Below are 25527 nucleotides of genomic sequence, written 5' to 3'. Positions count from 1 at the left end.
AGGACGATCAGCTGTCCGTCCTGTCCTGTCTCCCTGTAGCGCTGTCTTAGGCATCTCACAGTACGGACATTGTAATTTATTGCCCTGGCCACATCTGGAGTCCTCATGCCTCCTTGCAGCGTGCCTAAGGCACATTCACGCAGCTGAGCTGGGATCTTGGGCATCTTTCTTTTGGTGTTTTTCAGAGTCCATAGAAAGGCCTCTTTATAGTGTCCTAAATTTTCATAACTGTGACCTTAATTGCCTACCGTCTGTAAGCTGTTAGTGTCTTAACGACCGTTCCACAGGTGCATGTTCATTAATAGTTTATGGTTCATTGAACAAACATGGGAAACAGTGTTTAAACCCTTTACAATGAAGATCTGTGAAGGTATTTGGATTTTAACCATTTATCTTTGAAAGACAGGGTCCTGAAAAAGGGAAGTTTATTTTTTTGCTGAGTTTTTAAAAATGTAACACTGTTTTGGTTACTACATGATTCCAAATGTGTTATTTCATAATTTTGATGTCTTCACTATTATTCTACCAAGTAGAAAATGGTAAAAATTGAGAAACTCTTGAAACTCTTCTCTCCACAGCGACAACCAGTACCTGAGCGAACACTTCCGGGAGAAATTGAGAAACTCACCCCCCCCCCCCTGTATCTGTCCTAAGCATGTTGGTGCCCCCCTTCTCTCCACAGTGACTACCAGTACCTGAATGTTGTACCCCCCCCTTCTCTCCACAGTGACTACCAGTACCTGAATGTTGTACCCCCCCCCTTCTCTCCACAGCGACTACCAGTACCTGAATGTTGTACCCCCTTCTCTCCACAGCGACTACCAGTACCTGAATGTTGTACCCCCTTCTCTCCACAGTGACTACCAGTACCTGAATGTTGTACCCCCCTTCTCTCCACAGTGACTACCAGTACCTGAATGTTGTACCCCCCTTCTCTCCACAGTGACTACCAGTGTACCTGAATGTTGTACCCCCTTCTCTCCACAGTGACTACCAGTACCTGAATGTTGTACCCCCCTTTCTCTCCACAGCGACTACCAGTACCTGAATGTTGTACCCCCTTCTCTCCACAGTGACTACCAGTGTACCTGAATGTTGTACCCCCCTTCTCTCCACAGCGACTACCAGTACCTGAATGTTGTACCCCCTTCTCTCCACAGTGACTACCAGTGTACCTGAATGTTGTACCCCCTTCTCTCCACAGTGACTACCAGTGTACCTGAATGTTGTACCCCCTTCTCTCCACAGTGACTACCAGTACCTGAATGTTGTACCCCCCTTCTCTCCACAGTGACTACCAGTACCTGAATGTTGTACCCCCCCTTCTCTCCACAGCGACTACCAGTACCTGAATGTTGCACCCCCCCTTCTCTCCACAGCGACTACCAGTACCTGAGCGAACACTTCCGGGAGGCCCACTACCTGTGTGAGGAGGGGCGCTGTGCTACGGAGCAGTTCACCCACGCCTTCAGGAGCCAGATCGACTACAAGGCCCACAAGGCCTCGGCACACAGCAAGAACCGAGCCGAAGCGCGACAGAACCGACACATAGACCTGCAGTTCAGCTACGCCCCTCGCCAGACCCGACGCAACGATGGTGAGACTCTGGATACTTTTGAGCTTTTCTGTCTAAAACAAACTTTGGATTTCAGGCCTCTGCTTGGTAACGACACACTCTGTGTGTGTTCCTTCAAGGAGGCCTGGTGTCTGGAGAGGACTATGAGGAGGCGAGGTCGGGTCGGGGGGGAAGAGGAAGGAGCCAAGGGAACCAACCGAACACCAGAGGTAGCTGGAGATACAACCGGTCAGTATGACGTCATCACTATGAGACCACCATGACATCCGTGACACATCACACTAATCAACTTTATCAAGTAACTTCAAACCAGTTGATTTCAGTTCATTTGTCCAAAACATTGCTGGGTTGCACCCATTACTCTTATTGATTTCTAGCTAGCGGTGGCTAAAGTTAGCTGATCACTCTCAAGACATGCTAACCTCTCACCATTACAATAACAGGGGAGGTTAGCATTTTATATCATACCCCCAAGACATGCTAACCTCTCACCATTACAATAACAGGGGAGGTTAGCATTTTATATCATACCTCCAAGACATGCTAACCTCTCACCATTACAATAACAGGGGAGGTTAGCATTTTATATCATACCCCCAAGACATGCTAACCTCTCACCATTACAATAACAGGGGAGGTTAGCATTTTATATCATACCTCCAAGACATGCTAACCTCTCACCATTACAATAACAGGGGAGGTTAGCATTTTATATCATACCCCCAAGACATGCTAACCTCTCACCATTACAATAACAGGGGAGGTTAGCATTTTATATCATACCTCCAAGACATGCTAACCTCTCACCATTACAATAACAGGGGAGGTTAGCATTTTATAGCATACCCCCAAGACATGCTAACCTCTCACCATTACAATAACAGGGGAGGTTAGCATTTTATATCATACCCCCAAGACATGCTAACCTCTCACCATTACAATAACAGGGGAGGTTAGCATTTTATATCATACCCCCAAGACATGCTAACCTCTCACCATTACAATAACAGGGGAGGTTAGCATTTCATATCATACCACCAAGACATGCTAACCTCTCACCATTACAATAACAGGGGAGGTTAGCATTTTATATCATACCTCCAAGACATGCTAACCTCTCACCATTACAATAACAGGGGAGGTTAGCATTTCATATCATACCACCAAGACATGCTAACCTCTCACCATTACAATAACAGGGGAGGTTAGCATTTTATATCATACATCCAAGACATGCTAACCTCTCACCATTACAATAACAGGGGAGGTTAGCATTTTATATCATACATCCAAGACATGCTAACCTCTCACCATTACAATAACAGGGGAGGTTAGCATTTTATATCATACCCCCAGGACATGCTAACCTCTCACCATTACAATAACAGGGGAGGTTAGCATTTTATATCATACCCCCAGGACATGCTAACCTCTCACCATTACAATAACAGGGGAGGTTAGCATTTTATATCATACCCCCAAGACATGCTAACCTCTCACCATTACAATAACAGGAGAGGTTAGCATTTTATATCATACCCCCAGGACATGCTAACCTCTCACCATTACAATAACAGGGGAGGTTAGCATTTTATATCATACCCCCAAGACATGCTAACCTCTCACCATTACAATAACAGGGGAGGTTAGCATTTCATATCATACCTCCAAGACATGCTAACCTCTCACCACTACAATAACAGGGGAGATTAGCATTTTATATCATACCCCCAAGACATGCTAACCTCTCACCATTACAATAACAGGGGAGGTTAGCATTTTATATCATACCCCCAGGACATGCTAACCTCTCACCATTACAATAACAGGGGAGATTAGCATACCTCCAAGACATGCTAACCTCTCACCATTACAATAACAGGGGAGGTTAGCATTATATATCATACCCTCAAGTAACGTAAACTCGCCACATTCCGTACAAATGTGCGCAACCGCAACATTCAAACGATGGCTACAAAGAAAACGAATGGGACTGTAGCGACTGTGTTGACGTCAAAATCGGGGGTGTTGAACTAGGTTTCTATTCAAGCGTTGATCGACATGGTAACGGCTCTGTAGTATTTGGAGAAAAGTTGAGAGAACTGACCCTCCGTTACATCTCGACGTGTCCTGTCCGTAACGTACAGAATAAAGCAACTATTTCTGTCTTACAATCTCTCTCCACTTCTTATCATCCTCGTCATTTGTTTCGTCATCATTCTCTAAAGCCTCTGTTTTACTTCTAAGATCACTTTAGCACCGCCCTAAAAACCCCATTCAAATTCCACACAAACCTTCAAATAGGTATGTAATGACATATTATAAGCATTTCGCTACACTCGCATTAACATCTGCTAACCATGTGACCATTAACATCTGCTAGCCACGTGTATGTGACCATTAACATCTGCTAGCCATGTGTATGTGACCATTAACATCTGCTAGCCATGTGACCATTAACATCTGCTAGCCATGTGACCATTAACATCTGCTAGCCATGTGTATGTGACCATTAACATCTGCTAACCATGTGTATGTGACCAATAACATCTGCTAACCATGTGTATGTGACCAATAACATCTGCTAACCATGTGTATGTGACCATTAACATCTGCTAGCCATGTGACCATTAACATCTGCTAACCATGTGACCATTAACATCTGCTAACCATGTGTATGTGACCATTAACATCTGCTAACCATGTGACCAATAACATCTGCTAACCATGTGTATGTGACCAATAACATCTGCTAACCATGTGTATGTGACCAATAACATCTGCTAACCATGTGACCATTAACATCTGCTAACCATGTGTATGTGACTAATAACATCTGCTAACCATGTGACCAATAACATCTGCTAACCATGTGTATGTGACCATTAACATCTGCTAACCATGTGACCATTAACATCTGCTAACCATGTGTATGTGGCCAATAACATCTGCTAACCATGTGTATGTGACAAATCCAATTTGATTTGATATAAACTCTTTATAGAGTTTTATTTACATTTTAGAGGTGATAAGTTGGACAGATCGAGTGAAAAAAGCTATTTTCCCACACGACAACATCTCTCCTTCTCACTATCACGCATTAGTTTCGCTTCCTCACCCGACATTTTTAAAAAGACCCGACGAGGCTCATTGCCTGCTTGAATTATGAAGAAACGGGCAGCGTTTAGGTCATGTCATTGATTCTGTTGGAGAGGGGAGAAAATGTGCTTTACAATGGTATTGACATTACAGTTGATCTGGAAGTATTACGTTTTGGGGCGCTAAAATAAGGGCAATTGTACGGACCAAGGCGATGTACGAGTTTACGCGAGTTTACGTTACTTGAAGTAGGCTACCCACCTCTCACCCGCAGACACAAACAAACATCATCATGAACACGTAGCCCCAGCTTCACCATCTAAGTTAGCTAGCTAGTTAACTAGCAAGCTAGGCCGTTGGTTTATAAAAACCTAAACAAGTTACGAATGTATCTAGCCAGGCTAATGTTGCTTGCTAGCTAACCATGAGCTAGCTAGCTAGGTAACAGGCATTTTCAATTTAAATTCAATTGATTAATTACTACATTTAGCTAACATTAGTTAATCCAGAGATTCTTTGCCTGGATTCGTCAGTCTGGTCCAGATCATCACGGCCCTGGTGAGTGACGAGAAGCTTGACAGGCGTTTCTCGTTCTGTATGACATTAGCACGTTAGCAGCTAATTAGCATATTATTTTTTGGGGTTGTAAATACAGGCGACTATTGATACAAGTCACCTTGTCTTAGAGAGATTTACACAGTTACCACAACGTCAGGCCAGGGTGAGCCTCCATGGTTATCACAACATCAGGCCAGGGTGAGTCTCCATGGTTATCACAACATCAGGCCAGGGTGAGTCTCCATGGTTACCACAACATCAGGCCAGGGTGAGTCTCCATGGTTACCACAACATCAGGCCAGGGTGAGCCTCTATGGTTATCACAACATCAGGCCAGGGTGAGCCTCCATGGTTACCACAACATCAGGCCAGGGTGAGCCTCCATGGTTACCACAACATCAGGCCAGGGTGAGCCTCCATGGTTACCACAACATCAGGCCAGGGTGAGTCTCCATGGTTATCACAACATCAGGCCAGGGTGAGCCTCCATGGTTACCACAACATCAGGCCAGGGTGAGTCTCCATGGTTACCACAACAGGGCCAGGGTGAGCCTCCATGGTTACCACAACATCAGGCCAGGGTGAGTCTCCATGGTTACCACAACAGGGCCAGGGTGAGTCTCCATGGTTACCACAACAGGGCCAGGGTGAGTCTCCATGGTTACCACAACAGGGCCAGGGTGAGCCTCCATGGTTACCACAACATCAGGCCAGGGTGAGTCTCCATGGTTACCACAACATCAGGCCAGGGTGAGCCTCTATGGTTATCACAACATCAGGCCAGGGTGAGCCTCCATGGTTACCACAACATCAGGCCAGGGTGAGCCTCCATGGTTACCACAACAGGGCCAGGGTGAGCCTCCATGGTTACCACAACATCAGGCCAGGGTGAGTCTCCATGGTTACCACAACAGGGCCAGGGTGAGCCTCCATGGTTACCACAACATCAGGCCAGGGTGAGCCTCCATGGTTACCACAACAGGGCCAGGGTGAGCCTCCATGGTTACCACAACATCAGGCCAGGGTGAGCCTCCATGGTTACCACAACATCAGGCCAGGGTGAGTCTCCATGGTTACCACAACATCAGGCCAGGGTGAGCCTACACCAAACAGTCCTTATTTGAAATGACTCTAATATCCACAATGAATAAAAATGAATTGTGGATAAACGATTGGAACCGTTTGCGTGTTTCACCAGTGATTTCTGGGTATTATGACTCTGTGATAGACTATAACAGTGCTGTGTTTTGGTAGTGAGGAGGAGGACAGGGAGTTGGCAGTAGCAGTCAGAGCCTCTTTGATGCAGCAGAGAAGACAGGAGGACGGAGGACGAGACGCCCAGGACAGGAGCGCAGCGCCCAAACACCGCAAAGAGGAGAGGATGGAGAGGCCCGAGCGGATGGAGAGGCCCGAGCGGATGGAGAGGCCCGAGCGGATGGAGAGGCCCGAGCGGATGGAGAGGCCCGAGCGGATGGAGAGGCCCGAGCGGATGGAGAGGCCCGAGCGGATGGAGAGGCCCGAGCGGATGGAGAGGCCCGAGCGGATGGAGAGGCCCGAGCGGATGGAGAGGCCCGAGCGGATGGAGAGGCCCGAGCGGATGGAGAGGCCCGAGCGGATGGAGAGGCCCGAGCGGATGGAGAGGCCCGAGCGGATGGAGAGGCCCGAGCGGATGGAGAGGCCCGAGCGGATGGAGAGGCCCGAGCGGATGGAGAGGCCCGGATGGATGGCCCGAGCGGATGGAGAGGCGGATGGAGAGGCCCGAGCGGATGGAGAGGCCCGAGCGGATGGAGAGGCCCGAGCGGATGGAGAGGCCCGAGCGGATGGAGAGGCCCGAGCGGATGGAGAGGCCCGAGCGGATGGAGACTGAGGAGCGACACAGGAGTGTTCCTGTCAAACCTCCAGCAGAAGCTCCCCCAGTGAGGACCATGAAGAGTAACCCTCTGACAGGAGACGACTTCCCAGCTCTTCTGGGGGCTGCAGCACCCACACTGAGGTACACACACACACACACACACACACTGAGACACACACACACACACCCACACTGAGGTACACACACACACACCCACACTGAGGTACACACACACACACCCACACTGAGGTACACACACCCACACTGAGGTACACACACACACACACACCCACCCACACTGAGGTACACACACACACACCCACCCACACTGAGGTACACACACACACACACACACACACACACACACTGAGGTACACACACACACACACACACACACACACACACACACACACACTGAGGTACACACACACACACACTGAGGTACACACACACACACACACACACCCACACTGAGGTACACACACACACACACACAACCCACACTGAGGTACACACACACACACACACACACACAACCCACACTGAGGTACACACACACACACACCCACACTGAGGTACACACACACACCCACACTGAGGTACACACACACACACACACACACTGAGGTACACACACACACACACACACTGAGGTACACACACACTGAGGTACACACACACACACACACCCACACTGAGGTACACACACACACACACCCACACTGAGGTACACACACACACACACACACCCCGAGGTGAAGGTGTATACCAGCTGTGTTATCATTTATGTGTATATTACACTGTAAAGCCCCCCGGCCCTCCTGTCCCCGGCCCAGGTCTCTTTGTTGTGATGTGCAGTACCAGTCAACAGTTGGGACACCTACTCATTCCAGGGGTTGTCTTTTATTTGTACTATTTCCTACATTGTAGAACAATAATGAAGACGTCAGAACTATGAAACAACACATATGGAATCATGTAGTAACCAAAAAAGTGTTAAACAAAATCAAAATGATTTTATATTTGAGATTCTTCAAAGATGCCTTGATGACAGATTTGCACACTCTTGGCATTCTCTCAACCAGCTTCTTGAGGTAGTCACCTGGAATGCTTTTCAATTAATAGGTGTGCCTTGTTAAAAGTTCATTTGTGGAGTTTCTTTCCTTAATGCGTTTGAGCCAATCAGTTGTGTTGTGACACAGTAGGGGTGGGAAACAGAAGATGGCCCTATTTGGTAAAAGACCAAGTCCATATTATGTTAAGAACAACTCAAATAAACAAAGAGAAATGACCATCATTACTTTAAGACGAAGGTCAGTCAATACGGAAAATGTAAAGATTCTTCCACGAAAGTTTCTTCAATGCAGTCGCAAAAACCATCATGATGAAACTGGCTCTCATGAGGACCACCACAGGAAAGGAAGACCCAGAGTTCCCTCTGCTGCAGGAAGACCCAGAGTTCCCTCTGCTGCAGGAAGACCCAGAGTTCCCTCTGCTGCAGGAAGACCCAGAGTCCCCTCTGCTGCAGGAAGACCCAGCGTTCCCTCTGCTGCAGGAAGACCCAGCGTTCCCTCTGCTGCAGGAAGACCCAGCGTTCCCTCTGCTGCAGGAAGACCCAGCGTTCCCTCTGCTGCAGGAAGACCCAGAGTTCCCTCTGCTGCAGGAAGACCCAGAGTTCCCTCTGCTGCAGGAAGACCCAGAGTTCCCTCTGCTGCAGGAAGACCCAGAGTTCCCTCTGCTGCAGGAAGACCCAGAGTTCCCTCTGCTGCAGGAAGACCCAGAGTTCCCTCTGCTGCAGGAAGACCCAGAGTTCCCTCTGCTGCAGGAAGACCCAGAGTTCCCTCTGCTGCAGGAAGACCCAGAGTTCCCTCTGCTGCAGGAAGACCCAGAGTTCCCTCTGCTACAGAGGATAACTTAATTATAGTTACCAGCTTCAGAAATTGCAGCCCAAACAAATGCTTCACAGAATTCAAGTAACAGACACCTCTCAACATCAACTGTTCAGAGGAGACTGTGTGAATCAGGCCTTCATGGTCGAATTGCTGCAAAGAAACCACTACTGCCACTACATCAACTGTTCAGAGGAGACTGTGTGAATCAGGCCTTCATGGTCAAATTGCTGCAGAGAAACCACTACTAAAGGACACCAATAAGAAGAAGAGACTTGCTTGGGCCAAGAAACACGAGCAATGGACATTAGACCGGTGGAAATCTGTCCTTTTGGTCTGATGAGTCCAAATTTGAGATTTCTGGTTCCAACTGCCGTGTCTTTTGTGAACTGCAGAGATGGGTGAACGGATGATCTCTGCATGTGTGGTTCCCTCTGTGAAGCATGGAGGAGGAGGTGTGATGTCTTTGTGAACTGCAGAGTAGGTGAACGGATGATCTCTGCATGTGTGGTTCCCTCTGTGAAGCATGGAGGAGGAGGTGTGATGTCTTTGTGAACTGCAGAGTAGGTGAACGGATGATCTCCGCATGTGTGGTTCCCACTGTGAAGCATGGAGGAGGAGGTGTGATGTCTTTGTGAACTGCAGAGTAGGTGAACGGATGATCTCCGCATGTGTGGTTCCCACTGTGAAGCATGGAGGAGGAGGTGTGATGTCTTTGTGAACTGCAGAGTAGGTGAACGGATGATCTCCGCATGTGTGGTTCCCACTGTGAAGCATGGAGGAGGAGGTGTGATGTCTTTGTGAACTGCAGAGTAGGTGAACGGATGATCTCTGCATGTGTGGTTCCCTCTGTGAAGCATGGAGGAGGAGGTGTGATGTCTTTGTGAACTGCAGAGTAGGTGAACGGATGATCTCCGCATGTGTGGTTCCCACTGTGAAGCATGGAGGAGGAGGTGTGATGTCTTTGTGAACTGCAGAGTAGGTGAACGGATGATCTCCGCATGTGTGGTTCCCACTGTGAAGCATGGAGGAGGAGGTGTGATGTCTTTGTGAACTGCAGAGTAGGTGAACGGATGATCTCCGCATGTGTGGTTCCCACTGTGAAGCATGGAGGAGGAGGAGTTTTTTTTATTTTATTCAAGGCACACTTAACCAGCATGGCTACCACAGCATTCTGAAGTGATACGCCATCCCATTTGGTTTGGGCTTAGTGGGACTATCTTTTCTACAACAGGACAATGACCCAACACACCTCCAGGCTGGGTAAGGGCGAAGGAGAAGGAGAGTGATGAAGTGCTGCATCAGATGACCTGGTCTCCGCAATCACCTGACCTCATCCCAATTGAGATGGTTTGGGATGAGTCGGACCGCAGAGTGAAGGAAAAGCAAGACTGTTGGAAAAGCATTCCTCGTGAAGCTGGTTGAGAGAATGCCAAGACTGTGCAATGCTGTCATCAAGGCAAAGGGTGGCTACTGTTGAAGAATCTAAAATATACAATATATTTTGATTTAACACTTTGTTATTTCATAGTTTTGATGTCTTCACTTATTAAATAGTAAACATAAAGAAAAACCCTTGAATGAGTAGGTGTGTCCAAACTTTTTATTGGTATTGTATGTTATAGGTATATATATTGTGTGTTACAGTGTAAAGCCCCCCCCCCCCCCCCCCCAGGTCTCTCTGTAGTGATGTATGTTATAGGTATATATATTGTGTGTTACAGTGTAAAGCCCCCCCCCCCCCAGGTCTCTCTGTAGTGATGTATGTTATAGGTATATATATTGTGTGTTACAGTGTAAAGCCCCCCCCAGGTCTCTCTGTAGTGATGTATGTTATAGGTATATATATTGTGTGTTACAGTGTAAAGCCCCCCCCCCCCCCCCCCCAGGTCTCTCTGTAGTGATGTATGTTATAGGTATATATATTGTGTGTTACAGTGTAAAGCCCCCCAGGTCTCTCTGTAGTGATGTATGTTATAGGTATATATATTGTGTGTTACAGTGTAAAGCCCCCCCCCCAGGTCTCTCTGTAGTGATGTATGTTATAGGTATATATATTGTGTGTTACAGTGTAAAGCCCCCCCAGGTCTCTCTGTAGTGATGTATGTTATAGGTATATATATTGTGTGTTACAGTGTAAAGCCCCCCCAGGTCTCTCTGTAGTGATGTATGTTATAGGTATATATATTGTGTGTTACAGTGTAAAGCCCCCCCCCAGTGTAAAGCCCCCCCAGGTCTCTCTGTAGTGATGTATGTTATAGGTATATATATTGTGTGTTACAGTGTAAAGCCCCCCCCCAGGTCTCTCTGTAGTGATGTATGTTATAGGTATATATATTGTGTGTTACAGTGTAAAGCCCCCTCAGGTCTCTCTGTAGTGATGTATGTTATAGGTATATATATTGTGTGTTACAGTGTAAAGCCCCCCCCCAGGTCTCTCTGTAGTGATGTATGTTATAGGTATATATATTGTGTGTTACAGTGTAAAGCCCCCCAGGTCTCTCTGTAGTGATGTATGTTATAGGTATATATATTGTGTGTTACAGTGTAAAGCCCCCCCCCCCCCAGGTCTCTCTGTAGTGATGTATGTTATAGGTATATATATTGTGTGTTACAGTGTAAAGCCCCCCCCCCCAGGTCTCTCTGTAGTGATGTATGTTATAGGTATATATATTGTGTGTTACAGTGTAAAGCCCCCCCCAGGTCTCTCTGTAGTGATGTATGTTATAGGTATATATATTGTGTGTTACAGTGTAAAGCCCCCCCAGGTCTCTCTGTAGTGATGTATGTTATAGGTATATATATTGTGTGTTACAGTGTAAAGCCCCCCAGGTCTCTCTGTAGTGATGTATGTTATAGGTATATATATTGTGTGTTACAGTGTAAAGCCCCCCCCCAGGTCTCTCTGTAGTGATGTATGTTATAGGTATATATATTGTGTGTTACAGTGTAAAGCCCCCCCCCCAGGTCTCTCTGTAGTGATGTATGTTATAGGTATATATATTGTGTGTTACAGTGTAATATATTGCCCCCCCCCCCAGGTCTCTCTGTAGTGATGTATGTTATAGGTATATATATTGTGTGTTACAGTGTAAAGCCCCCCCAGGTCTCTCTGTAGTGATGTATGTTATAGGTATATATATTGTGTGTTACAGTGTAAAGCCCCCCAGGTCTCTCTGTAGTGATGTATGTTATAGGTATATATATTGTGTGTTACAGTGTAAAGCCCCCCCAGGTCTCTCTGTAGTGATGTATGTTATAGGTATATATATTGTGTGTTACAGTGTAAAGCCCCCCCCCCAGGTCTCTCTGTAGTGATGTATGTTATAGGTATATATATTGTGTGTTACAGTGTAAAGCCCCCCCAGGTCTCTCTGTAGTGATGTATGTTATAGGTATATATATTGTGTGTTACAGTGTAAAGCCCCCCCCCCAGGTCTCTCTGTAGTGATGTATGTTATAGGTATATATATTGTGTGTTACAGTGTAAAGCCCCCCCCCAGGTCTCTCTGTAGTGATGTATGTTATAGGTATATATATTGTGTGTTACAGTGTAAAGCCCCCAGGTCTCTCTGTAGTGATGTATGTTATAGGTATATATATTGTGTGTTACAGTGTAAAGCCCCCCCCAGGTCTCTCTGTAGTGATGTATGTTATAGGTATATATATTGTGTGTTACAGTGTAAAGCCCCCCCCCCCCCAGGTCTCTCTGTAGTGATGTATGTTATAGGTATATATATTGTGTGTTACAGTGTAAAGCCCCCCAGGTCTCTCTGTAGTGATGTATGTTATAGGTATATATATTGTGTGTTACAGTGTAAAGCCCCCCAGGTCTCTCTGTAGTGATGTATGTTATAGGTATATATATTGTGTGTTACAGTGTAAAGCCCCCCCAGGTCTCTCTGTAGTGATGTATGTTATAGGTATATATATTGTGTGTTACAGTGTAAAGCCCCCCCCAGGTCTCTCTGTAGTGATGTATGTTATAGGTATATATATTGTGTGTTACAGTGTAAAGCCCCCCCCCAGGTCTCTCTGTAGTGATGTATGTTATAGGTATATATATTGTGTGTTACAGTGTAAAGCCCCCCCCCCCAGGTCTCTCTGTAGTGATGTATGTTATAGGTATATATATTGTGTGTTACAGTGTAAAGCCCCCCTCAGGTCTCTCTGTAGTGATGTATGTTATAGGTATATATATTGTGTGTTACAGTGTAAAGCCCCCAGGTCTCTCTGTAGTGATGTATGTTATAGGTATATATATTGTGTGTTACAGTGTAAAGCCCCCCCCCCCAGGTCTCTCTGTAGTGATGTATGTTATAGGTATATATATTGTGTGTTACAGTGTAAAGCCCCCCCCCCCAGGTCTCTCTGTAGTGATGTATGTTATAGGTATATATATTGTGTGTTACAGTGTAAAGCCCCCCCAGGTCTCTCTGTAGTGATGTATGTTATAGGTATATATATTGTGTGTTACAGTGTAAAGCCCCCCCCCCCCCAGGTCTCTCTGTAGTGATGTATGTTATAGGTATATATATTGTGTGTTACAGTGTAAAGCCCCCCCCAGGTCTCTCTGTAGTGATGTATGTTATAGGTATATATATTGTGTGTTACAGTGTAAAGCCCCCCCCCTCAGGTCTCTCTGTAGTGATGTATGTTATAGGTATATATATTGTGTGTTACAGTGTAAAGCCCCCCAGGTCTCTCTGTAGTGATGTATGTTATAGGTATATATATTGTGTGTTACAGTGTAAAGCCCCCCCAGGTCTCTCTGTAGTGATGTATGTTATAGGTATATATATTGTGTGTTACAGTGTAAAGCCCCCCCAGGTCTCTCTGTAGTGATGTATGTTATAGGTATATATATTGTGTGTTACAGTGTAAAGCCCCCCAGGTCTCTCTGTAGTGATGTATGTTATAGGTATATATATTGTGTGTTACAGTGTAAAGCCCCCCCTCAGGTCTCTCTGTAGTGATGTATGTTATAGGTATATATATTGTGTGTTACAGTGTAAAGCCCCCAGGTCTCTCTGTAGTGATGTATGTTATAGGTATATATATTGTGTGTTACAGTGTAAAGCCCCCCCAGGTCTCTCTGTAGTGATGTATGTTATAGGTATATATATTGTGTGTTACAGTGTAAAGCCCCCCAGGTCTCTCTGTAGTGATGTATGTTATAGGTATATATATTGTGTGTTACAGTGTAAAGCCCCCCCCCCCCCCAGGTCTCTCTGTAGTGATGTATGTTATAGGTATATATATTGTGTGTTACAGTGTAAAGCCCCCCCCCCCAGGTCTCTCTGTAGTGATGTATGTTATAGGTATATATATTGTGTGTTACAGTGTAAAGCCCCCCCCCCAGGTCTCTCTGTAGTGATGTATGTTATAGGTATATATATTGTGTGTTACAGTGTAAAGCCCCCCCCCCAGGTCTCTCTGTAGTGATGTATGTTATAGGTATATATATTGTGTGTTACAGTGTAAAGCCCCCCTCTGTAGGTCTCTCTGTAGTGATGTATGTTATAGGTATATATATTGTGTGTTACAGTGTAAAGCCCCCCAGGTCTCTCTGTAGTGATGTATGTTATAGGTATATATATTGTGTGTTACAGTGTAAAGCCCCCCAGGTCTCTCTGTAGTGATGTATGTTATAGGTATATATATTGTGTGTTACAGTGTAAAGCCCCCCCAGGTCTCTCTGTAGTGATGTATGTTATAGGTATATATATTGTGTGTTACAGTGTAAAGCCCCCCCCCCAGGTCTCTCTGTAGTGATGTATGTTATAGGTATATATATTGTGTGTTACAGTGTAAAGCCCCCCAGGTCTCTCTGTAGTGATGTATGTTATAGGTATATATATTGTGTGTTACAGTGTAAAGCCCCCAGGTCTCTCTGTAGTGATGTATGTTATAGGTATATATATTGTGTGTTACAGTGTAAAGCCCCCCCAGGTCTCTCTGTAGTGATGTATGTTATAGGTATATATATTGTGTGTTACAGTGTAAAGCCCCCCCCCCCAGGTCTCTCTGTAGTGATGTATGTTATAGGTATATATATTGTGTGTTACAGTGTAAAGCCCCCCAGGTCTCTCTGTAGTGATGTATGTTATAGGTATATATATTGTGTGTTACAGTGTAAAGCCCCCCCCCAGGTCTCTCTGTAGTGATGTATGTTATAGGTATATATATTGTGTGTTACAGTGTAAAGCCCCCAGGTCTCTCTGTAGTGATGTATGTTATAGGTATATATATTGTGTGTTACAGTGTAAAGCCCCCCCCAGGTCTCTCTGTAGTGATGTATGTTATAGGTATATATATTGTGTGTTACAGTGTAAAGCCCCCCCAGGTCTCTCTGTAGTGATGTATGTTATAGGTATATATATTGTGTGTTACAGTGTAAAGCCCCCAGGTCTCTCTGTAGTGATGTATGTTATAGGTATATATATTGTGTGTTACAGTGTAAAGCCCCCCAGGTCTCTCTGTAGTGATGTATGTTATAGGTATATATATTGTGTGTTACAGTGTAAAGCCCCCCCCCCAGGTCTCTCTGTAGTGATGTATGTTATAGGTATATATATTGTGTGTTACAGTGTAAAGCCCCCCCCCCAGGTCTCTCTGTAGTGATGTATGTTATAGGTATATATATTGTGTGTTACAGTGTAAAGCCCCCCCAGGTCTCTCTGTAGTGATGTATGTTATAGGTATATATATTGTGTGTTACAGTGTAAAGCCCCCAGGTCTCTCTGTAGTGATGTATGTTATAGGTATATATATTGTGTGTTACAGTGTAAAGCCCCCCCCCAGGTCTCTCTGTAGTGATGTATGTTATAGGTATATATATTGTGTGTTACAGTGTAAAGCCCCCAGGTCTCTCTGTAGTGATGTATGTTATAGGTATATATATTGTGTGTTACAGTGTAAAGCCCCCCCCAGGTCTCTCTGTAGTGATGTATGTTATAGGTATATATATTGTGTGTTACAGTGTAAAGCCCCCCCCCAGGTCTCTCTGTAGTGATGTATGTTATAGGTATATATATTGTGTGTTACAGTGTAAAGCCCCCCAGGTCTCTCTGTAGTGATGTATGTTATAGGTATATATATTGTGTGTTACAGTGTAAAGCCCCCAGGTCTCTCTGTAGTGATGTATGTTATAGGTATATATATTGTGTGTTACAGTGTAAAGCCCCCCCCCCCAGGTCTCTCTGTAGTGATGTATGTTATAGGTATATATATTGTGTGTTACAGTGTAAAGCCCCCCCAGGTCTCTCTGTAGTGATGTATGTTATAGGTATATATATTGTGTGTTACAGTGTAAAGCCCCCCCAGGTCTCTCTGTAGTGATGTATGTTATAGGTATATATATTGTGTGTTACAGTGTAAAGCCCCCCCCCCCAGTCTCTCTGTAGTGATGTATGTTATAGGTATATATATTGTGTGTTACAGTGTAAAGCCCCCCCCCCCAGGTCTCTCTGTAGTGATGTATGTTATAGGTATATATATTGTGTGTTACAGTGTAAAGCCCCCCCCAGGTCTCTCTGTAGTGATGTATGTTATAGGTATATATATTGTGTGTTACAGTGTAAAGCCCCCCCCAGGTCTCTCTGTAGTGATGTATGTTATAGGTATATATATTGTGTGTTACAGTGTAAAGCCCCCCCACCCCCAGGTCTCTCTGTAGTGATGTATGTTATAGGTATATATATTGTGTGTTACAGTGTAAAGCCCCCCAGGTCTCTCTGTAGTGATGTATGTTATAGGTATATATATTGTGTGTTACAGTGTAAAGCCCCCCCAGGTCTCTCTGTAGTGATGTATGTTATAGGTATATATATTGTGTGTTACAGTGTAAAGCCCCCCACCCCCAGGTCTCTCTGTAGTGATGTATGTTATAGGTATATATATTGTGTGTTACAGTGTAAAGCCCCCCCCCCCCCCCAGGTCTCTCTGTAGTGATGTATGTTATAGGTATATATATTGTGTGTTACAGTGTAAAGCCCCCCCCCAGGTCTCTCTGTAGTGATGTATGTTATAGGTATATATATTGTGTGTTACAGTGTAAAGCCCCCCCCCAGGTCTCTCTGTAGTGATGTATGTTATAGGTATATATATTGTGTGTTACAGTGTAAAGCCCCCCCAGGTCTCTCTGTAGTGATGTATGTTATAGGTATATATATTGTGTGTTAGTGTAAAGCCCCCCAGGTCTCTCTGTAGTGATGTATGTTATAGGTATATATATTGTGTGTTACAGTGTAAAGCCCCCCCCCCCAGGTCTCTCTGTAGTGATGTATGTTATAGGTATATATATTGTGTGTTACAGTGTAAAGCCCCCCTCTGTGATGTAGTGATATATATTGTGTGTTACAGTGTAAAGCCCCCCAGGTCTCTCTGTAGTGATGTATGTTATAGGTATATATATTGTGTGTTACAGTGTAAAGTCCCCCCCCCCAGGTCTCTCTGTAGTGATGTATGTTATAGGTATATATATTGTGTGTTACAGTGTAAAGCCCCCTCCCCCAGGTCTCTCTGTAGTGATGTATGTTATAGGTATATATATTGTGTGTTAGTGTAAAGCCCCCCCCAGGTCTCTCTGTAGTGATGTATGTTATAGGTATATATATTGTGTGTTACAGTGTAAAGCCCCCCCCCCAGGTCTCTCTGTAGTGATGTATGTTATAGGTATATATATTGTGTGTTACAGTGTAAAGCCCCCCAGGTCTCTCTGTAGTGATGTATGTTATAGGTATATATATTGTGTGTTAGTGTAAAGCCCCCCCAGGTCTCTCTGTAGTGATGTATGTTATAGGTATATATATTGTGTGTTACAGTGTAAAGCCCCCTCCCCCCAGGTCTCTCTGTAGTGATGTATGTTATAGGTATATATATTGTGTGTTACAGTGTAAAGCCCCCAGGTCTCTCTGTGATGTATGTTATAGGTATATATATTGTGTGTTACAGTGTAAAGCCCCCCCCCAGGTCTCTCTGTAGTGATGTATGTTATAGGTATATATATTGTGTGTTACAGTGTAAAGCCCCCCCCCCAGGTCTCTCTGTAGTGATGTATGTTATAGGTATATATATTGTGTTTACAGTGTAAAGCCCCCCAGGTCTCTCTGTAGTGATGTATGTTATAGGTATATATATTGTGTGTTACAGTGTAAAGCCCCCCCCCCCAGGTCTCTCTGTAGTGATGTATGTTATAGGTATATATATTGTGTGTTACAGTGTAAAGCCCCCCCAGGTCTCTGTAGTGATGTATGTTATAGGTATATATATTGTGTGTTACAGTGTAAAGCCCCCCCCAGGTCTCTCTGTAGTGATGTATGTTATAGGTATATATATTGTGTGTTACAGTGTAAAGCCCCCCCCCCCAGGTCTCTCTGTAGTGATGTATGTTATAGGTATATATATTGTGTGTTACAGTGTAAAGCCCCCCAGGTCTCTCTGTAGTGATGTATGTTATAGGTATATATATTGTGTGTTACAGTGTAAAGCCCCCCCAGGTCTCTCTGTAGTGATGTATGTTATAGGTATATATATTGTGTGTTACAGTGTAAAGCCCCCCCAGGTCTCTCTGTAGTGATGTATGTTATAGGTATATATATTGTGTGTTACAGTGTAAAGCCCCCCAGGTCTCTCTGTAGTGATGTATGTTATAGGTATATATATTGTGTGTTACAGTGTAAAGCCCCCCAGGTCTCTCTGTAGTGATGTATGTTATAGGTATATATATTGTGTGTTACAGTGTAAAGCCCCCCCCCAGGTCTCTCTGTAGTGATGTATGTTATAGGTATATATATTGTGTGTTACAGTGTAAAGCCCCCCCCCAGGTCTCTCTGTAGTGATGTATGTTATAGGTATATATATTGTGTGTTACAGTGTAAAGCCCCCCCCAGGTCTCTCTGTAGTGATGTATGTTATAGGTATATATATTGTGTGTTACAGTGTAAAGCCCCCCCCCCCCCCAGGTCTCTCTGTATGTGATGTATGTTATAGGTATATATATTGTGTGTTACAGTGTAAAGCCCCCCAGGTCTCTCTGTAGTGATGTATGTTATAGGTATATATATTGTGTGTTACAGTGTAAAGCCCCCCCCAGGTCTCTCTGTAGTGATGTATGTTATAGGTATATATATTGTGTGTTACAGTGTAAAGCCCCCCAGGTCTCTCTGTAGTGATGTATGTTATAGGTATATATATTGTGTGTTACAGTGTAAAGCCCCCCCCCAGGTCTCTCTGTAGTGATGTATGTTATAGGTATATATATTGTGTGTTACAGTGTAAACCCCCCCTCCCCCAGGTCTCTCTGTAGTGATGTATGTTATAGGTATATATATTGTGTGTTACAGTGTAAAGCCCCCCCAGGTCTCTCTGTAGTGATGTATGTTATAGGTATATATATTGTGTGTTACAGTGTAAAGCCCAGGTCTCTCTGTAGTGATGTATGTTATAGGTATATATATTGTGTGTTACAGTGTAAAGCCCCCCCAGGTCTCTCTGTAGTGATGTATGTTATAGGTATATATATTGTGTGTTACAGTGTAAAGCCCCCCCCCCAGGTCTCTCTGTAGTGATGTATGTTATAGGTATATATATTGTGTGTTACAGTGTAAAGCCTCCCCCAGCCCTGAAGACTCTGGCCCAGGTCCCTCTGAAGGAGGATGACTTCCCCAGTCTATCTGCTGCCATGGTTATGACCCCCATGACCCCCGCCTACTCCGCCCAACCCAGGAAGCACTCCTCCTTCCAAGAAGAAGACTTCCCCGCCCTGGTCTCTAAGATCCGCCCTCCCAGACAAACGGGCGGAGCTACCTCAGCCTGGAGCCAAGCCAGCAGCAGCAGCAACACCTCCAAGACGGTCATCCTTCCCTCCTCTTCCTCTAGACCTCCCCCTAACAACCCTCCTCTCCCCCTCCCCGCCGGCCCCCAGCTCCTCTCCTCCTCCTCTTCCTCTCGGAGGAAGAAGCTCCCCGTGCGCCGCCCCTCCCCACCATCTGATGATGACAATTGCGTTGCCAAGACGATGCAGGAGCACCGAGCAGTTCCAACCATGTTGGATATCTCCTCTCTTCTCATCGTCAAAGGACCCTCTAAATCTGCCTCTAAGCCCCTCCCACCAACCGCCAAGCCCCTCCCACCAACCGCCAAGCCCTCCCCCGTGACATCTAACCCCACTCCTATTCCCGCCCCAAGCCCCACATCCAAGACAGCCAAGAAGAAGAAACAGGCCACGCCCCCTCCATCATCATTTGGGAACCAAGTTCCTGTCCTCATGGAAACGGTCTCCAGGGTACAGAAGGAGAACGTTCCGGAGAGCCACGCCTCCAAGCCACTGGTTGCTATGACGACGGCAGCAGTTAAAACCGCTGTGAGAGCAAAGGTTAAAGCAAGTGGATTGGCTAACGGCCACCAGGATAAACCAGTCACAGTGGCCCCCCTCCCTAAAGCCCAGCCGGAACCCCCCCTGGAGGTAGAGGAGGAGTTCCCTGCCCTCATCTCCAAGAACCCCCCCCCAGGTACATAACATAACTATCCCAATTCATATTTGCTCTACACAATACATTTCTATGTGCCAGTTGTGCAGTATTACCCCTGGGGGGGGGGGGGGGTTGTGCAGTATTACCCCTGGGGGGGGGGTTGTGCAGTATTACCCCCTGGGGGAGGGGTTTGTGCAGTATTACCCCTGGGGGAGGGGTTTGTGCAGTATTACCCCCTGGGGGGAGGGGTTTGTGCAGTGTTACCCCTGGGGGGAGGGGTTTGTGCAGTGTTACCCCAGGGGGGAGGGGTTTGTGCAGTGTTACCCCTGGGGGGAGGGGTTTGTGCAGTGTTACCCCTGGGGGGGTTTTGTATTGGTCTATGAGGGCGTAACGTCTCAGCAGTGAGGATGTGTTGGTCTATGAGGGCGTAACGTCTCAGCAGGGAGGACGTGTTGGTCTATGAGGGCGTAACGTGTTGGTCTATGAGGGCGTAACGTCTCAGCAGGGAGGACGTGTTGGTCTATGAGGGCGTAACGTCTCAGCAGTGAGGACGTGTTGGTCTATGAGGGCGTAACGTCTCAGCAGTGAGGACGTGTTGGTCTATGAGGGCGTAACGTGTTGGTCTATGAGGGCGTAACGTCTCAGCAGTGAGGATGTGTTGGTCTATGAGGGCGTAACGTGTTGGTCTATGAGGGCGTAACGTCTCAGCAGTGAGGATGTGTTGGTCTATGAGGGCGTAACGTGTTCGTCTATGAGGGCGTAACGTCTCAGCAGTGAGGATGTGTTGGTCTATGAGGGCGTAACGTGTTGGTCTATGAGGGCGTAACGTCTCAGCAGTGAGGATGTGTTGGTCTATGAGGGCGTAACGTCTCAGCAGTGAGGATGTGTTGGTCTATGAGGGCGTAACGTGTTGGTCTATGAGGGCGTAACGTGTTGGTCTATGAGGGCGTAACGTGTTGGTCTATGAGGGCGTAACGTCTCAGCAGTGAGGATGTGTTGGTCTATGAGGGCGTAACGTCTCAGCAGTGAGGACGTGTTGGTCTATGAGGGCGTAACGTGTTGGTCTATGAGGGCGTAACGTCTCGGCAGTGAGGACGTGTTGGTCTATGAGGGCGTAACGTCTCAGCAGTGAGGACGTGTTGGTCTATGAGGGCGTAACGTGTTGGTCTATGAGTGCGTAACGTCTCAGCAGGGAGGATGTGTTGGTCTATGAGGGCGTAACGTCTCAGCGGTGAGGATGTGTTGGTCTATGAGGGCGTAACGTCTCAGCAGTGAGGATGTGTTGGTCTATGAGGGCGTAACGTGTTGGTCTATGAGGGCGTAACGTCTCAGCAGGGAGGACGTGTTGGTCTATGAGGGCGTAACGTGTTGGTCTATGAGGGCGTAACGTCTCAGCAGTGAGGATGTGTTGGTCTATGAGGGCGTAACGTCTCAGCAGTGAGGATGTGTTGGTCTATGAGGGCGTAACGTCTCAGCAGTGAGGATGTGTTGGTCTATGAGGGCGTAACGTCTCAGCAGTGAGGATGTGTTGGTCTATGAGGGCGTAACGTCTCAGCAGTGAGGATGTGTTGGTCTATGAGGGCGTAACGTCTCAGCAGTGAGGATGTGTTGGTCTATGAGGGCGTAACGTCTCAGCAGTGAGGACGTGTTGGTCTATGAGGGCGTAACGTCTCAGCAGTGAGGACGTGTTGGTCTATGAGGGCGTAACGTCTCAGCAGTGAGGACGTGTTGGTCTATGAGGGCGTAACGTCTCAGCAGTGAGGACGTGTTGGTCTATGAGGGCGTAACGTCTCAGCAGTGAGGATGTGTTGGTCTATGAGGGCGTAACGTCTCAGCAGTGAGGATGTGTTGGTCTATGAGGGCGTAACGTGTTGGTCTATGAGGGCGTAACGTCTCAGCAGTGAGGATGTGTTGGTCTATGAGGGCGTAACGTCTCAGCAGTGAGGAGGTGTTGGTCTATGAGGGCGTAACGTCTCAGCAGTGAGGATGTGTTGGTCTATGAGGGCGTAACGTCTCAGCAGTGAGGATGTGTTGGTCTATGAGGGCGTAACGTGTTGGTCTATGAGGATGTGTTGGTCTATGAGGGCGTAACGTCTCAGCAGTGAGGATGTGTTGGTCTATGAGGGCGTAACGTCTCAGCAGTGAGGACGTGTTGGTCTATGAGGGCGTAACGTGTTGGTCTATGAGGGCGTAACGTCTCAGCAGTGAGGACGTGTTGGTCTATGAGGGCGTAACGTGTTGGTCTATGAGGATGTGTTGGTCTATGAGGGCGTAACGTCTCAGCAGTGAGGACGTGTTGGTCTATGAGGGCGTAACGTCTCAGCAGTGAGGACGTGTTGGTCTATGAGGGCGTAACGTGTTGGTCTATGAGGGCGTAACGTCTCAGCAGTGAGGACGTGTTGGTCTATGAGGGCGTAACGTCTCAGCAGTGAGGATGTGTTGGTCTATGAGGGCGTAACGTCTCAGCAGTGAGGACGTGTTGGTCTATGAGGGCGTAACGTGTTGGTCTATGAGGGCGTAACGTCTCAGCGGTGAGGATGTGTTGGTCTATGAGGGCGTGTTGGTCGTCTCAGCAGTGAGGACGTGTTGGTCTATGAGGGCGTAACGTCTCAGCAGTGAGAGGGCGTGTTGGTCTATGAGGGCGTAACGTGTTGGTCTATGAGGGCGTAACGTCTCAGCAGTGAGGATGTGTTGGTCTATGAGGGCGTAACGTCTCAGCAGTGAGGACGTGTTGGTCTATGAGGGCGTAACGTCTCAGCAGGGAGGATGTGTTGGTCTATGAGGGCGTAACGTCTCAGCAGTGAGGACGTGTTGGTCTATGAGGGCGTAACGTGTTGGTCTATGAGGGCGTAACGTCTCAGCAGTGAGGATGTGTTGGTCTATGAGGGCGTAACGTCTCAGCAGTGAGGATGTGTTGGTCTATGAGGGCGTAACGTGTTGGTCTATGAGGGCGTAACGTGTTGGTCTATGAGGGCGTAACGTTTCAGCAGTGAGGAGGTGTTGGTCTATGAGGGCGTAACGTGTTGGTCTATGAGGGCGTAACGTCTCAGCAGTGAGGAGGTGTTGGTCTATGAGGGCGTAACGTGTTGGTCTATGAGGGCGTAACGTGTTGGTCTATGAGGGCGTAACGTCTCAGCAGTGAGGACGTGTTGGTCTATGAGGGCGTAACGTCTCAGCAGTGAGGACGTGTTGGTCTATGAGGGCGTAACGTGTTGGTCTATGAGGGCGTAACGTGTTGGTCTATGAGGGCGTAACGTCTCAGCAGTGAGGATGTGTTGGTCTATGAGGGCGTAACGTGTTGGTCTATGAGGGCGTAACGTCTCAGCAGGGAGGACGTGTTGGTCTATGAGGGCGTAACGTCTCAGCAGTGAGGACGTGTTGGTCTATGAGGGCGTAACGTCTCAGCAGTGAGGAGGTGTTTGTCTATGAGGGCGTAACGTCTCAGCAGTGAGGACGTGTTGGTCTATGAGGGCGTAACGTCTCAGCAGTGAGGACGTGTTGGTCTATGAGGGCGTAACGTCTCAGCAGTGAGGACGTGTTGGTCTATGAGGGCGTAACGTCTCAGCAGTGAGGACGTGTTGGTCTATGAGGGCGTAACGTCTCAGCAGTGAGGACGTGTTGGTCTATGAGGGCGTAACGTCTCAGCAGTGAGGACGTGTTGGTCTATGAGGGCGTAACGTCTCAGCAGTGAGGATGTGTTGGTCTATGAGGGCGTAACGTCTCAGCAGTGAGGACGTGTTGGTCTATGAGGGCGTAACGTGTTGGTCTATGAGGGCGTAACGTGTTGGTCTATGAGGGCGTAACGTGTTGGTCTATGAGGGCGTAACGTCTCAGCAGTGAGGACGTGTTGGTCTATGAGGGCGTAACGTCTCAGCAGTGAGGATGTGTTGGTCTATGAGGGCGTAACGTCTCAGCAGGGAGGACGTGTTGGTCTATGAGGGCGTAACGTGTTGGTCTATGAGGGCGTAACGTCTCAGCAGTGAGGATGTGTTGGTCTATGAGGGCGTAACGTCTCAGCAGGGAGGACGTGTTGGTCTATGAGGGCGTAACGTCTCAGCAGTGAGGATGTGTTGGTCTATGAGGGCGTAACGTCTCAGCAGTGAGGACGTGTTGGTCTATGAGGGCGTAACGTCTCAGCAGTGAGGACGTGTTGGTCTATGAGGGCGTAACGTGTTGGTCTATGAGGGCGTAACGTCTCAGCAGTGAGGACGTGTTGGTCTATGAGGGCGTAACGTCTCAGCAGTGAGGATGTGTTGGTCTATGAGGGCGTAACGTCTCCGCAGTGAGGAGGTGTTGGTCTATGAGGGCGTAACGTCTCCGCAGTGAGGACGTGTTGGTCTATGAGGGCGTAACGTGTTGGTCTATGAGGGCGTAACGTCTCAGCAGTGAGGACGTGTTGGTCTATGAGGGCGTAACGTCTCAGCAGTGAGGATGTGTTGGTCTATGAGGGCGTAACGTCTCAGCAGTGAGGACGTGTTGGTCTATGAGGGCGTAACGTCTCAGCAGTGAGGACGTGTTGGTCTATGAGGGCGTAACGTCTCAGCAGTGAGGATGTGTTGGTCTATGAGGGCGTAACGTCTCAGCAGTGAGGACGTGTTGGTCTATGAGGGCGTAACGTGTTGGTCTATGAGGGCGTAACGTCTCAGCAGTGAGGATGTGTTGGTCTATGAGGGCGTAACGTCTCAGCAGGGAGGATGTGTTGGTCTATGAGGGCGTAACGTGTTGGTCTATGAGGGCGTAACGTCTCAGCAGTGAGGACGTGTTGGTCTATGAGGGCGTAACGTCTCAGCAGGGAGGACGTGTTGGTCTATGAGGGCGTAACGTCTCAGCAGTGAGGATGTGTTGGTCTATGAGGGCGTAACGTCTCAGCAGTGAGGACGTGTTGGTCTATGAGGGCGTAACGTCTCAGCAGTGAGGACGTGTTGGTCTATGAGGGCGTAACGTCTCAGCAGTGAGGACGTGTTGGTCTATGAGGGCGTAACGTCTCAGCAGTGAGGACGTGTTGGTCTATGAGGTCGTAACGTCTCAGCAGGGAGGACGTGTTGGTCTATGAGGACGTGTTGGTCTATGAGGACGTGT

At 47.1% G+C, this 25527-nt stretch overlaps 1 protein-coding gene across 1 annotated transcript in view; it reads left to right on the top strand.

The window, feature by feature from the left end:
• Positions 1-25527, top strand: part of znf598 (zinc finger protein 598) — a 68055-nt gene that overhangs the window by 15146 nt on the left and 27382 nt on the right. The window contains exons 5-9 of the mRNA XM_065016833.1: positions 1380-1597; positions 1696-1804; positions 6488-6826; positions 6978-7226; positions 19580-20487. Of these exons, the coding sequence (XP_064872905.1) occupies positions 1380-1597; positions 1696-1804; positions 6488-6826; positions 6978-7226; positions 19580-20487 (1823 nt within the window). The remainder of the gene's footprint in view (positions 1-1379; positions 1598-1695; positions 1805-6487; positions 6827-6977; positions 7227-19579; positions 20488-25527) is intronic.

The sequence above is a fragment of the Oncorhynchus nerka genome, unplaced genomic scaffold (assembly GCF_034236695.1).
Source record: "Oncorhynchus nerka isolate Pitt River unplaced genomic scaffold, Oner_Uvic_2.0 unplaced_scaffold_838, whole genome shotgun sequence".
NCBI lineage: Eukaryota > Metazoa > Chordata > Actinopteri > Salmoniformes > Salmonidae > Oncorhynchus > Oncorhynchus nerka.
This window is presented reverse-complemented; position numbering and strand designations above follow the sequence as displayed.